This window comes from Perognathus longimembris, chromosome 6 (assembly GCF_023159225.1).
Source record: "Perognathus longimembris pacificus isolate PPM17 chromosome 6, ASM2315922v1, whole genome shotgun sequence".
In the NCBI taxonomy this organism is placed as follows: Eukaryota; Metazoa; Chordata; class Mammalia; order Rodentia; family Heteromyidae; genus Perognathus; species Perognathus longimembris.
Genome location: NC_063166.1, coordinates 60,770,974 through 60,787,038, shown reverse-complemented (window position 1 = coordinate 60,787,038; position 16,065 = coordinate 60,770,974). Strand labels below are relative to the sequence as shown.

General features: G+C 37.8%; 1 protein-coding gene across 3 annotated transcripts in view; it reads left to right on the top strand.

Moving 5' to 3' along the window:
* The window catches only part of Plcb1 (phospholipase C beta 1), a 616,577-nt gene that overhangs the window by 487,972 nt on the left and 112,540 nt on the right, over positions 1–16,065 (top strand). For all 3 annotated transcript variants that reach the window (XM_048348812.1, XM_048348814.1, XM_048348813.1), the window contains 7 exons: positions 1,487–1,583; positions 4,061–4,145; positions 5,922–6,046; positions 10,129–10,283; positions 12,702–12,866; positions 13,997–14,096; positions 15,336–15,440. In XM_048348812.1, the coding sequence (XP_048204769.1) occupies positions 1,487–1,583; positions 4,061–4,145; positions 5,922–6,046; positions 10,129–10,283; positions 12,702–12,866; positions 13,997–14,096; positions 15,336–15,440 (832 nt within the window). The remainder of the gene's footprint in view (positions 1–1,486; positions 1,584–4,060; positions 4,146–5,921; positions 6,047–10,128; positions 10,284–12,701; positions 12,867–13,996; positions 14,097–15,335; positions 15,441–16,065) is intronic.

The following is a 16,065-nucleotide window of genomic DNA, read 5'->3' as shown; positions in this document are numbered from 1 at the left end:
AAAAGAGTAATTGCACAACATTTGGTGGGGTAGAGGAAAATAAATGCTTTATTAATTTACTTACTTATTTTGAGGCAATTTAATGAACTGCCAAAGGATCCAAATTCTGGAAGATATAGAATTTGGAGAAATGTTTCACTGGTACCTATCCATAAATGTTCAAGCATCTCAAGTCACATTGTCATTACAAAAAGAAATTAATTGCAGTGAACCTAGAAACAAATCAAAGGTGGGTCAAATTATTTTCTTCTTAAAACTGAGGAAAAACATTAGCTTGGTCTATGTAGAACTGAGCTGTGACTATACTGTTGTATTACTTTCTTCTCTATTACAAATTCCATAGAAGAAATCTATAGTAGCCACTACTATCAAAAGCACCGTGAGATTTTATGATGTGCCAGATTAAAGTCATTTCCTAATCGCAACAACCCCTATGTGCCATAAGAACTGATTTCATCTTAATTTTACAAATGAGTAAACTCAAGAAGAGAGAAGCTAAGTCACTTAACTTATCCAAGATTGCACAATATCTAGCTAATGGGCTTGACATTTAAAATCAGATGATCTGGAGCAGAACTGGAACTGTTTGCCCTAGACTACCCAGCCACTCCTTGTCTAACAGATACACTGCAACCAAGAGAGACGAACAGAAGGCAAAGCAGTTTATAGCCACCCTATCCAGTCCCACAACTTAACCTTCTATGTCTTATTGTCAACTGTTCAGTTCATGCAGGGACCACCCATGCACTGCTTTATTATGGAATCAGTGCTTGGTTTCTTCACTTTAGATGTTATATATACACTCCCTGGCAGGGAAGACATCCATCAACTCACATCTCAAACTTTAGTCCCCTTGCATTATATTCAAATGCAGATTCTGACCCAAGCTCTGTGGGGGGAGTTGAGCTCCTCCATTCCCTCTTACAGGGCTGAGTCTGGGGCTCCCAGCCCACTCCCCAGCCCCCAGTACGTTGCCTCCTGCCACCCCTCACTTTTGAAAAGTGACTGAAGAATTCCATTCTGGATCTTAAATTCTGAGAAATAACCCCCCAAATCCAAATCTTTTTGGTCAGTATGATGCCACCAGTGAGAATTTCTATCCCATGCAACTTGGGTTTATGCACAGAAATATTTTTGTTAATTGTATAAAATCACCATCAGTCTATGTGTATAAGATGCCTATGAAGTACAAATGAATCTTCTGATGAGACACAGATCCTCTCCCAAGGTATCTCATTATATACATGCAAATATTTCAAAGTCTGAAATTTGAATCTTGTCTGATCCCAAGCCTTCCCCTAAGGGATGATCAGCCTCAGTGCTGTGTCTTTCTCCCACAATGGCTTGCTCCTGTCAGTCATTCTTTTCCAGAAGGGGAGGGGTGATTTTCTGCTCTCTGGAGTCACGTGACCTTTCCCCAGGGATGTAACCCTTAGTCCCACAAGGCTGACTCCTGGAAGGATTTATCTCTCATTCCTGCTTCCAGGGTACTGCTGGGAGCGAGGCCATGGCCACCGAGGAGATGTCCAATCTGGTGAATTATATTCAGCCAGTCAAGTTTGAGTCCTTTGAAATTTCAAAAAGTAAGTTTCCCCAGAAAGGAAAAAGGTTCCTAATGTAGTATAAAGTACATGCATTGTAAATACAAGGTAAAAGAGCATATGACTTTTAATAGAACTATTCTGTCCTGGTGAAGTCTTAAATATATGCATGGGCTGAGTACCTTGATATATATATATATACAGATAAATTATGTATATGTTTACATATTTATTATATAATATACAATACATATTTATATAAATAGATGTACCTATAACTTTTAATATATTGATATCTTGTATGTATATAATTATATTATAATCACATGAGAAAGTATCTCTACTCTGAAATATTTAATGGAGCTACAAACCAAACATGGCTATACAAAAGGTATTAAACTAACATGAACTTGATTGAGAGTTTTGTGTTCACTGTTGTGTAGCTGGATCATGATGTAATTCATCCATGATGTAAAGGATACCGTTAAACACCCATTCCACAGAAGGAAGTGATAGAGAACTGGATGACCCTGATAACTTGACTTCAAACCAATTTGCCCAGATTCCCTTTATGCAGCATATTTGAGGAACCATAAAATCAATTTCCCATTACATCTCTTGATCCAACTACACATTCGTGCTGAGTGCAAAAAGTGTCATCTTTCCTATATACAAAGAACAGAGACTTTTACAAAGATTCCCTGTCAATAGTGAGTGTAAGACACTCGCAGTGAAGGAAATCATTCCTTACACTACAGGCCTGTGAAGATGTGCTTGTTAAAACTGAAATTTTACTCAACTGTGCAGCCTCTGTAAAAGGGTGCCATTATGGATATACTTCAACTCAAGTTCCTATATAACAGGCTGTTTGACATATGCACCATTTTTCCCAAAGCATCTTCATTATAGACATTCACTATCTACATGACCAGGGGAACTTGGGCTTTCAGCACAGCTCCTAGAGAACCTTTCAGCATTTCTTGATATGGTCATAACTAATCCTGTGGTATTCAATATTCTAAAATGATGACCTTTATATTGCTGTAACTTTCACTGGCTGTAAAATGAGTTTCCCTTATTCACTAGGTAAAATTTGCTCAACAAAGCCAAGTATGAGAAGAGGCAGATGGCACCAAGGACTGTCATCAGCTACACTTACCAATGCCTTGCTTCTAGGGTTGTGTATTTTTGGTTGCCTTCCTTGGAAAAGTGAGAGTGAGGATATCTTACCAAGTTGACTTTATAGCCACTAGCAAACATACATAAATTATTAGTCATGGGAAAGTAGATTTCTAATGAACCAAAATGGAAGAACTTGGGGTTTCTTTGAAAGTAAGTTGGAGATGGTTGGAGATAGCTGAAAATGACATCTGACATTTTGGAAGAAGGGAGGGTAAAAGGCGAAGAATTTCCAAAGGTTACTCAGCTTTGAAATCTTAGAGCTGTCTAGCTTCAGTAGGACTCTCTTCTGAATGCTCTGCACCACTGTTAATGTCCTGTGGGGTAGACAGCAGAGTTGTTTGGCTCTCACTCTGTCTAAACAGAAACATTTTTTTGCCTCCCTTACTTTTTTTTTTTTTTTTTGTCAGTTGTGGGCCTTGAACTGAGGGCCTCAGTGCTGTCCCTGAGCTTTTTGGCTCAAAGCTAGCACTCTACCACTTTGCATAACAGCACCACTTCCAGTTTTCTGGTGATTAATTAAAGATAGAATCTCATGGATTTTCCTACCTGGGCTGACTTCAAACGACAATCCTCAGATCTCAGCCTCCTAAGTAGCTAGGATTACAGGCATGAGCCACCAGCATCCAGCTCCCTTCACTTTTATTGAATGCTTATATTCTATTTCTGTGTAGCTTTTTATTTTCTTTTTCTTTCTCTTTTTTAAACACTCTTTTAGTTTAAGAAAATTGAGGTTGTCAACATACCCCTCCCCTCTCTGGCCTTTATTTCTTGATATGAAAAATGAGGCCCTCAGTTTGGAAAACCCCCAAGGATCTTTCTATTGTGAATGTCATAATTCTAAAGTCACACTAGCTGTTAGAAAGTTAAGACAAGGTAGCAAAGGGCACATAACAACATACTCAGCTTTAGCATAAATGATCCTGTGCTATCATTTCTTGGTGCACAAAACCAATCTGGATGGATTGAGAGCAAGGTATCTCACAAGGTCCCTGGGTCTTTGGACAAATCCATTTTATTGCCACACTAGATTCATCTAGAACACCTTCTTACCCCCAAATTTCACAACCACAAGTTTGTGCCACCAAGTCACAAATACTAGACAAGATAATGATCAAGACTTAACTTTTGTCATAGCTGGTGGTCACTGGAAAAAAAATTGAATATGGTATTTATATTGGCATTCAATTGCCTTCAACAACATTGAATGTCATCTACCTTTTTATGTTATAAAACTATCATATATGTAGTTCATATAAAGTTATGAGATATAGAAACATAGGAGTTATAACATTAAATTTTATTTCTCACCTTCTCTTTTTTATTGTTGTTGAACTCAGAAAGAAATAAAAGCTTTGAAATGTCTTCCTTCGTGGAAACCAAAGGCTTAGAACAGCTAACCAAGTCTCCAGTGGAATTTGTCGAGTATCCTTGATTTGACGAATGACTGCAGAAACAGCAACTCTCAAGTCATGTGCTACTAGATTGTTTGTTAAGTAAGGGGAAAGGTGCATCAATTAGCTCATGTCTACAGTCCAAGAATGAGGAATGTCCCAGGCCTCACACTCAATCCTGAGGGGGCATAGCCTGCCTACGGGAAGGCCAGCTGGTCTTAGAGCAGAGAAGGCCCATGAGCACAGGGTTCTGTTCACTCATACCATTAAGCTGAGTGCCTTGGTAACTTGCTTAATCACCATGTTCCTCCAAACAGAAATACTGTTACTACCTGTTTGTATGAGGTATAAATCTGTAAGCCAAGGGTGTGTCTTTTTTTTTTCTCAAATTTTTATTATCAAACTGATGTACAGAGAGGTTACAGTATCATACGTTGGGCATTGGATACATTTCTTGTACTGTTTGTTGCCTTGTCCCTCATGTCCCCCTCCCTCCCCCCCTTTCCCTCCCCCCCCCAGGTGTTCAGTTCACTTACACCAAGGGTGTGTCTTATGAATATAGAATATATAGATGATGTATATCTATAACAATAAACTGATCACATGCATGTAATGCATGTGCAATTTAAAAAAGGTTGTATACTAATGATAAAATTGATGAATATATGTATATAACATATATATAACAACAGCATTGTTTATACAACATTTTACTATCATTATTATCCATGAAACAAAAAAGAATTAACAAGCCTTTAATTTTTTCACAAAATTAATGCTAACCATGCAAAAGTATTCAATTTGATGAAGCAAGTTCTACTGTAAAAAGCCACCTTTCATCCCACTTAATTCTCATGATAATCCAATGAAGTACAGATTTTTAAATTGACTTTATAAGAAAGAAATCTGCGATACAAAAAGGCAGAATTACTTTTCCAAGACCATCACAAAAGCATTTCAGACTGGAGATTCAGGTCTCATGCACTTGGCTCAGGGCTTCTGCTGACCTTTACCTAACTTGACAACTGTCAGTCACATCCAAAGTTCTTAGAATGAAAACTGAAAAGAAGCTGAGGTACAATTAGAAACCTCTGTGCTTTATTTATCTCATTATCAATCACATAGACTACCAGTATTAGCAAAAACGATTGCCGGAGAAAGTTAAAGAAAAGAACAGAGAACATTTCAAGAATAGCAATGCAGCCAGGGGCTGGTGGCTTATAATTGTAATCCTAGCTATCCAGGAGATGGAGATCTGAGGATTATGATTTGGAGCCAACCTGGGCAGGAAAATCTGTGAGATCCCTATCAGGAATTAACCAGCAAAAAGCCAGAAGTGAAGGTGTGACTCAAGTAGTAGAGTGCCAGCCTTGAGTGAAAAGGCTAAAGCAAGAACATGAGACTCTGAGTGCAAGAACATGAGACTCTGATTGCAAGCCCCAATACAAGCTGTATATAGCTGAACTCTTGCACATAGTGCCATCCTCTTACATGATTTAATGAGTGTCAGTGTCCTTCTGTGTCCATAATCATTAAGCTTGTGTTCCACAAAATCACATCGAATTCCATCTACTCAGCCATTTTTGCTACCCTTTTGCTTTTCACCCACAAGGCTACATCAAGGTGATGCCCTGTTTTTATTATAAGAGCAAGCATATTTGTTGTTTGTTTAGAAAGCCTTTGGTATATTGTATCTATGAATTCCATGTGGATATGTTATAACCACTTCATTTCACCAGTGTAGAAAAACAAGGACATAAACTGGTTGTTTTTATCATTGTATTCACTACTTAACATGATGGTCCAGATATAACAAAATGCAGCTCAGCAGGATATACCCAAAAGGAACACGCGTGGATTCTTCCAACTACATGCCTCAGCTCTTCTGGAACGCAGGCTGTCAGATGGTTGCTCTGAATTTCCAGACCGTGGGTAAGTAGCATCATCATGCTTCTTATCATTATGCTTCCAAGTTACATTCCCAGGTGTCCAAAACCCTTTTCTGTGTAAGCAGGCAAGGCAATGGTCAGATTAGAATGGGAAAAAAAGTAAATCTCAAGAAAAGTCCCTCAATTTTGAACACTGAGCGTTTATTTTCCTAAATGACTTATGGGCAGCTCTTTTACTTTTTCAAGCAAACAGTTGAGCTTTTAAAGGTAGTATTAGATTAAGGGAAAAAATGAAAAATTGTGCCACTCAGAAATTTGATTTATCTTGGTAATCTGTGCATCATTATTGTATCTGCATGTTATAAAGAAACATGAAACTTAATAGCCATAATTTTGAAATATTTTAAAATTCACTAAAAATTATTTTCTGTCTCTATACACTTGAGGTTATTTTACTCTGACGAGTGCTCTGAGAATAACAACCAATAAAACAAAATAAAAACCAATTTCTCTCCTGGAACTTTTTCTAAAGTTCTGAAATAAAAATAGTATTTATGGTAAAATATGTGTAAGGATATGTTTTCTTGACCTCTTGTGCATGTTGACCATTTGTATGCAGAATGTCTTTGAGTATCTTCTGTAGTGCTGGTTGAGTGTTGGTAACTTGTTTTAGTTTTTCATGGAATGTTTTTATTTGTCCTTTGGCTATTTATGAAAGTTTAGCTGGATATAGTAGTCTTGGTTGGCAGTTGTTTGGTTTCAGTGCTTAAAATGCATCTTACCAAGCCCGTCTTGCTTTCTAAGGAGGTCTCTGCTAAGAACTCTGCTGTTATTTAATAGGTATTTCCTTGTAAGTAACTTGTCTTTTCTCTTAAGCAGCCTTAAGTACCTTGTTTATTTTCTGCAAAATAACTTTCAATCAGTTTTGATCATAAAGACTCTTTCCTCCCTCTTGGATGTTTCTGTTTTCTTCCTCTCTCTGTTTATTCTGTCTTCCTTTTCCTCTCCATCTTCAATCCCAGAAATTCTGTCTTCCATCTCATCTCTTCTACTGTGGAAACACTTACTTTATGGTCCCCCTGCCCCCCTGCTTCCAGTTTGATGATTTTTCTGGATTTTTATCTCTTTATTGAAATACTTATTTTTCAAGTAGTGCATTGATTTCCTTACTTCATTGATTTGTTATGTGTACCTTCTTTGGTCTCTTTTAACCATGCAGGTGTTCTTTTCCTTGGACTCCTTTGCATTCTCTTGAAATTTGTTTAGCTTTAGCTGTTCACCATAAATTCTTCCATGACTCTTTAATTGACTTCATCAGGTTCACCAAATCCCTTATATTTATGTCAACAGTTCTTTAAGCCCAGTATGTGTGGTTTCCTCGACGTCACTGACATTCTATTCTGTTATTAAATGGATGTTCTTCTCTGGGGGTTATAGCTCATATTTCTTGTAAATTTTTTGTATTTATAATGGGCTTTACCCATTTGAAGATCTTATTTGTAATGACTTTCAGGGTGGCTGAAATCTCCCTGATGAATAATTCTCTATGTTCTCTGTTGACTAGATGACTGATGATTTGATAAGGTGTGTCTCTTCACTTTTGAGGGGATGTATGTCAGCTCTAACACTTTGTCCCATCAAGATAGGTTAAACTCTTACATACAAAGATAGCATTGACCATCTTATCCCCACCTTCGGTCTCCCTATATGTCCTCAGGGTTGGATTTTTATGTGGAAACATTAGGGTTAGAGCTATGCTGTTTGGAGTAGGACAAATGAGGAAAGAGATGTGGTGTCGGTAAGTAGTGACATAGGGAATGAAATACACTTACTGTACATCTAGAAATCACTTGTGGGGAAGGAGTGCTTAGGGACAAGTGCTGATGTGAGTGCTTAGGGACAAGTAGCAAAGATAAAGTTTCTACCAATGGATAGCAAGTTAAATAAGACTCTCAACATTCATTCACACAATGAGACCAAATGTGGAAACTCTTAGGAGAGGATCAAAAGGGCTCAGTAGCTATGTAAATATGATGCTTATTGAAACAAACTCCATGAAATGGAAACAAGAGGTTTTTTAATTTTACTTTTGTGTGTAATTTTTCTGTTTTCCCCCTTTTTCATTGTTTTTGATTTCTGCACCTTTTTCTTGTATGTACATTTATCTGGTTTGAGGAGGGGAAAGGGAACCACAGAAATGGTGGGACAACAGTTGAACTAATTCAGCAGTGATACTAGACATTATGTTGGAAATTAACAGTACAACTTAGGGGTGAGTAGGATTGGGAGGGAAAAAAAAAACTGGGAAGGGTGACACTCAATACCTGACTTACATAACTGTAACTCCTCTGTACACCACCTTTACAATAAAAAGAAATTCAAAAAATGAAGTGTTCTAGGGTAACGGAAGAGTGAATAGGAAGTCTGTCAGACACATCAGTAGGGAAAATAAACAAAAGTTAATAAAAGATAAGAAGAAAGAAGGGAAGGAGGAAAAGAAACCACAACAAAAAAAGCAATCAACTTGTCCTACTAAAGGGAAAAAAATAATAAGAAGTTTTGGCCTTTAAAATAGTTAAACAATTCAAAATTCTAAACAATCCAAGCTAAATGTTGGTAAGCTTAAACACCCACACCCTCTCTAAAAAGAAGAGAGAGGAAAATAGAAGTCCCCAATTCCATCATTATTCTGGTTTTGTAGAGGGTTTGAGGTTGTTTCCCACTAAGTTCTACCTTCAAGATCACCTGCACTTCCCATCTGTGAATGGGCTTCAGGGACTGGCATGGACGAGCGGGCGGGGGTGAGGGGGTCATTCTCTCTCCTTTGGATGTTGGCATGATCTGCAGCCCTTCTTCCTGCTCCTGCAGAGCTTGAGAGCATTTCCCTGCCTTAATTGGCTGTAAACAGCTTAGGCCACAGGTTAGCATTCTGGATCTGGGATGATATATTGAAACTTTTTTACAGCCCTGATCCTTGACCAAATGGAGCTCAAGAGGGAGTCACTCACCCAACACAGATGGCTTTTGTCTGCCATGACAATTCTTCAGCCCTTTCCCTTGCTTCCTTTTTCCTGCTCCTGCAGAGTTTGGTAGTCAGGCTCTCACCCTCCACAAAGAGCTGTGCACCTCAGGCTCATAGAAAAACAAGAATAAGCCAAACTCCAAATTAGTGGATGAAAAGAAATCATAAAGAGTAGGTCAGAAATAAGAGAGGGAAAAAAACTGTCCTGGGAATCAACAAAATTAGAAGTTTGTTGTTTGAGAGAAAAAATTGTTAAGCCCTTAACAAATCTGACCAAAAGAAGAAATCACCAAAGTAAATAAAACCAGGGATGAATGGGGGTTATCACAACAAATAGGAGTGAATTTCAGAATATTATAAGGTAATATTTAGTAAACCTTTATGCCAAAAATCTGGAAAATCTGTAAATTACATATTAGTTACAAGTGAACACAGAAATGAAAATTCCATAAACCAGTATATTTTCCTATATATTAATACAAATACTCAAATAATTGTAGTGTCTCTTAGCAAGATATACAAAAATCAGTTCTCAGAAATATGGCTGAGAAGAGTATAAATTAAACATTTAGAAGGCATTGAAACAAGATTTGTCCCCCCCAAATTAAGCTTATGCAATGTGCATATGTTTTGACCCAGAAATCTTACTGCTAGAAAACTCACTGATGTGGCTTCAAAGCATTCACTACAATGGCGATTTTGTAATGGTGAAGAATTGGAAGCACCAACATGCACAATGATAGACAGAGTTGGCTAAACACATTTAATCAAATATTTCTATTTAAAGGAATTTTAAATAGTTATTTAAACCAAAGGAGAAATATATCACTCTCAATGGACATGCCATGAAAACATACATTTGAAGTGGAAAAAACAATTATAAAGTGTGGTCTGTTGGCAGTGTTGCTCTGTATTTGGAATTACAGCTGAAATTTTCCTTTTAATTGTATGTGTTTTGTACATGCTTACAACAAATAACGATTTCTTTTGTATAGAGGTATACTTACAGAAGTGGTGCAAAAATCAGCATTACTTCACAGCCGTATCTTTTCTTTTTTGTCCCAAATATGCCTGCGCTCACAGTCTGTGCTTTTGACATCTAGACCTGGCTATGCAGATAAACATGGGCATGTACGAGTACAATGGAAAGAGCGGCTACAGACTGAAGCCAGAGTTCATGAGGAGACCGGACAAGCACTTTGACCCATTCACAGAAGGCATCGTCGATGGGATAGTAGCCAACACTTTGTCAGTCAAGGTACATACACACCTGGTACACATGAAAAAAATCTTTAGTACTATCTATTTTGTGAAAAGAAGTAGCTTAGTCATTAAAACCTTGGTAACTGATGAAGGCGCTACTTTCTTCCTCTGGTTTTTCCTTTTAAGGATCAAATTCACAGGTCAAAAAGTTCACAGGTCATAAACTAGGCATTAGCGTCTTGTGCTTGTAATACTAGCTACTCAGAAAGCTGATATCCAGAAGATCAGGGTTTAAAGCCAAACCAGGCAGAAAAATCCACAAGATTGCTTATTCAAAATAACTTGCTAAAAGGTAGGCTGGAGATGTAATTCAAGTGGTAGAGCATCAACCATTAGCCAAATGCCAAGCAAGTGTTAGGCTTTGATTCCAACCTCTAGTACAAACAAAAAAAGAAAAGGAAGGAAGGAAGGAAAGAAGGAAGGAAGGAAGGAGGGAACGAGGGAAGGAAGGAAGGAAGGACAGAAGGAAGGAAGGAAGGAAGGAAGGAAGGAAGGAAGGAAGGAAGGAAGGAAGGACGGAAGGAAGGAAGGAAGGAGAGAAAGAGTTGAGAGACAGAGAAAGAAAGAAAAGAGAAAGAAAAAATGGAAGTTTTTCACAAGCGACATCCATGACATAAAGAGACTGAGCCTCATTCTTAATATAATGTTTAAAAATGGATTGTAATAAATAAAATAAATTCTGTGAGACCCACAAAGGCCATTTCTTTCTTTTAGTGAAACACACACATGACAACTGGCTGCCTATAATAAAGTTTGTCTGGTCTGTTTCCCCCACCAGTTCCCTTCAGTTATAAGCAAAATTATAGAAAAGAAAATCTTTATTAAATATAAAACAAATGCTTTCAAGTAGTTACCATAGTGATGTTTTTGAATAGTCACAAAACTTTTCAGGGATTTAAACATTCATATTAGTAATATTCAAGGGTTGCTTTATTAAAGATATATCTGATCCTAAACTTCTATTGAAAAGATTTTCTTCAGTCTCTTCAGTCTTTGAAATAGATGTTATAGCACATAAATTTCATTACCTGTCAGTAAAGCTTTGTAAAAAATTATCTTTAAATTGTTGTAGAAAGAAGTTTCCATTCAATCTTTCAGTTTATGAAGATAATGCATCTTGATCAATGTTGCCCCTTTCATATTTCTACCCCATCCCTTTGAATACCATGAAAAGAAAATATTCTTTCAAGAACTTGCACATGAATTGCAATTGAAGCTACAAATTCACTTATTTCTTTGAAGAATCGTTCATTCTATGTTTAACTATGCAACTTAGAAAGTCTTTTATTGGAACATGAATGCAATATTAAACAAAGCATTAAACAAATTAACAACTGTTTTAAGCAAATCATTTGAAAAAATACACTATGTAAAAAAAGTCTTTGTGACAGCATCATTAATTTCTATCTGGTCTAAGCAGTTGAGTTTCTTCTTACCCTAAAATTTACATTTCAGTATTTCAAAGATTTTTAAATAAAAACTTAATAAAGTATCATACAATTTCATCTTACAAAGTTATTTCAGACTCCATATGTACAGTGAAGTTGACAGGATTACAGCTTCAATAATTATATTTATTTTGGGAAGTTGTTTCCAGCCAAGGATGGTTCATTCTTGCCAACTGTGATTCAGAAAACACTCATACCCATCCTGTGATAGATAGAATGCTATTTATACAGCAATTGTTACAGGTGGGTCTCATTAATAATATGCTTTCCCTTTTTTATAGATTCATCTTATTTCATAGATGTTTGTAATATGTATATTTATTTTGTCTCAAAGTTCCATTTGACAGTGTAAGTGAAAAATAAAACAATGACATAGAGGCAGGAAATGCTGCTGAGTTGGAAGAAATAGTGGAGATCCAGCAGCCACTTCTCTCCACAATGGAACATCATTCTGCAGCTGCTCCTGAGTGACACCGACCAGGCTGCAGTAGCATCCTCTCTGCCTTCATCATTATTGCCACGCCAATGTTCAGCTCACAGCTGAGTATGAAGGCCTTTGGCAGATCATCTGTAGTGACCTCACAGTTCCAGAGTGGAGTGATGAACTGAGAGTTCACCCCACCATCCAGTCCCACCGATGAAAACCTTGTGGCTCACTATCAATCATTTAGTTTAGGGTCCTCATATGATCAAACATAGCCTGAGTCCATGTGCATTCCTATTTGAGCATATATCCTTGGGAAATTACACACTTGTTGAGAAATAACTGCTAAGAGCTAAAGGAGTGATCATCTATTAATGACTCCATGTCTTCAGTATGGGGGATTACAGGTATTTGCCAACTGGTTCAAGAACTCACCCTTCTGTGCTTGCTTCTATCTCATGTTGCTCAGGATTCCATTTTCAACAGCAGCATTTGTATCTGCTCATTTATCAAGACTTGCTTTTTAAAAATTTTATTCCAGATTATTTCAGGTCAGTTCCTTTCTGATAAGAAAGTTGGGACATACGTGGAAGTAGATATGTTTGGTTTGCCTGTGGACACAAGAAGAAAGGCATTTAAGACCAAGACATCCCAAGGAAATGCTGTCAATCCTGTCTGGGAAGAAGAGCCCATTGTGTTCAAAAAAGTGAGTCCCATGAGCATGACAGGAGATGTAGCTGTCTTTTTTTCAGATATTTTGCATGGGGAAAAGATTAAGTCATTACTTACTTAATTTAAAGAGAACCCACAAATTTATGCAGCAGTTGTGTGTGAAAGCTGTCAAAAAAAAAAACTACTGTGTTTGGGGTCTTACTTGAAGACATAAAAGTCATTTGCAATGAAGATATAAAAGTAAACACAGTGACATCAGGAAATATACCAAAAAAAAAGAGAAATAGCTGCAAAAAGTACAATAAAAATAAGATAAAATCAAAAGTAAACACAGCCAGACACTGTAATCCCAGCTAATCAAGAGGATAAGATCTACAGATCACAGCCCAAAGCCAGCCTGGGCAGAAATGTCCATGAGACCCTTATTTCCAGTTAACCACCAAAGAACCAGAAGTGGAGCTGTGGTTCAAGTGGTAGATCATCAGTTTTGAGCAAAGAGCCATAGTGCCCAGGCCCAGAGTTCAAGCTCCAGTACTGGCATCAAAAACAAACAAACAAAAACAAACAAACAAAAAAGCAAGGTCCATTAGCTCACACCTATAATCCTAGCTACTCAGGAAGTTGAGATTTGAGGATCACACTTCAAAACCAGCCTAGGCAGTAAAGACTGTGAAACTCTTATGTCCAGTAACAACAGAAAAAAATGCTGGAAGTGGTTCTGTGGCTCAAGTAGCAGAGTGCTAGCCTTGAGCACCAAAGCTTAGGGTCAGCACCCAGGCTCAAGCCCCAGGACTGACCCAAATAAATAAATAAATAGATAGATAAATAAATAAATAAATTTACAACATAACCAAATATGTAGTGTTTAGACCACTAATACTTTGTGTTCAAACATAGAACGTACTTTATTTTCACATTGAGAACGTTCATGTAAGAAGACAATGGTCTGTGCTTTATACAAATGCCTTACAGACAAAGGCACTATGATGAAAACCTATTTTTCTGGGAAACATGTCTTTCCCTTCTGAGAATTTACTTTATAAAGCTACAGCTTTTTGTCTAAATGAATAATAAATAGAAGCCTCTACCTGTTTGGGGGAAATCAAGGCCTGATTCTCTAATGCCTCACTCCTGTAACCAGAGCTGTTTCTCATCTCCTCACAGGTAGTTCTCCCTTCCCTGGCCTGCTTGAGGATAGCAGCTTATGAAGAAGGAGGGAAATTCATTGGTCACAGGATTTTGCCCGTGCAAGCCATTCGACCAGGTATGGATGGTGTGGTGACAAATCCTTTCTCAACGTTGTAACACAAATCATCACAGACTTAACCTAGTTCTGATTTAAGCAAATATTTGGTGACTTTTCCAGGTAACAAGGGCTATATATAAGATTATCTGCTTAAATATAGTAGCTTTATGTTTTTCGGTGTGCAATTCAGCTTGCCTCCCTAGTACCTACACATAACAAAACACCTGAAAACACAGACAAGGGGTCTATGGGTTAGGAGTGTGTATTAGTCTGTTTTTCACAACTATTATGCAACTATCTCTGGTAGATTACTTTATAAAGAAAAGAGGTTTATTTGGCTCATCACTTTGGAGACAGAAACCACAGGGGCAGAAAAGCTCCTCTGTTTTGCCTCAGATGTAGGCCTAACAGTGAGTAGCAACTTACAGGAGTGTGTGTGAGAGAGGAAGCAATCATCTCACCAAACATGGAGCAGGGGATCTGGATAGGGCCAGGCTGGCTCTCTGAATAAAGAAAAATAAACAGCAAAGCTCTCTCCAGCACTAAATGTGGGTCACAGGAGATGACCTTACTTAACCCTTCAGAAAGCATATTCCCAATGACTACATGGCTTCTTGCTTAGCCACACCTCTTAGAGGTCCCATTGCCTTTCACACCCCCACACTATGCATCAAGCTTCCAACACAGGAACCCTGGGGACTACAGGGACCACACAGTACAAAGGGCCACTGGTCCAGCTTGGACTCAGCAACACGGCTATGATTCAAGATGTCCATTCGATTTGGATCTGCTTTATGAACCCTTGCTTTCGGAGTGAAGGCTGAAGGGACAGGGACCCACACTCTGGGACCTCTCTTGGAAGGTCACAAGGAAAACCAATGAAGCCCAATTCTACACATGCATTCTAAGTGTCTATTTGTTCCATATCTCTTTCCTTCCATTCCATCAGCCAAAGCAGAATGTATACTAAGCCCCAAGAAACCACATCAGGTAATTCAAACTTTGGCATAGGATTCTGAATTCTCCTTGGAGTAGGTGAGGTGGGAGGGAAGGTTGGAAAGGAAAACAAATCAGAGGCTATAATGGTGCCCTGACAACTGAGGAACATAAGACCTTATCCCTCAAAGATCATGGGATTAAAACAGCTAAGAAGTGCCTGTGCCTATGCATGGTACACTTCCATCACATAGATGCCCAGGGGTGTAAGTAACATTGTAAAGAAAAGCCATGACACACAGGATGACTGTCACCCTCCAGGCTATCACTACATCTGCCTGAGGAATGAGAGAAACCAGCCTCTGATGCTGCCTGCTGTCTTTGTCTACATAGAAGTGAAAGACTATGTGCCAGACACATATGCAGGTAGGTAATCTAGCTCTGGGGACATTTCCATCTGTGCTTATCTATATTTTTTGTGACTGAATAGAAGAAAAACTGGACTAAGTCGAAAGCTCAGATCCAGACATATAATTTACATATATATATACATACATATTGTACAGACCTCATTATATGTATACACATATATTCTATATATTGGGATAATATATGTAATATGTATTATATATAATTTATATTATATATGTATTTATATATATAATGAGGTCTGTACGATGAATTGAACTTCAGGTAGTTTTAGAACCCTGATCCTTTTCATCGACAGATTGCTACATTCTAAGAACTTCATTTGTGGTGATCTCAACTGGGAATCACAAATTCAAATACTTATAGCTCTAGGCACCCTAGGTATAAGCTTTAAGGAATGATGGAAGCCATGGGACAAGGTAACCCTGACTCTCTTCATCTACCTACAGGCATACAAATGAGATCCAGATTACAAAATACCTTCCCTATCCCACCATTCTAGAAGGCAGGCTGTTTATGTAAAATGTCCCCATTTGTGAAATAATATGCAGGACAAATAGGTATGTGAGCCATTGCTGAAATGGATGGTATCTTCAACAAACAAAACCACAAACAACACCAA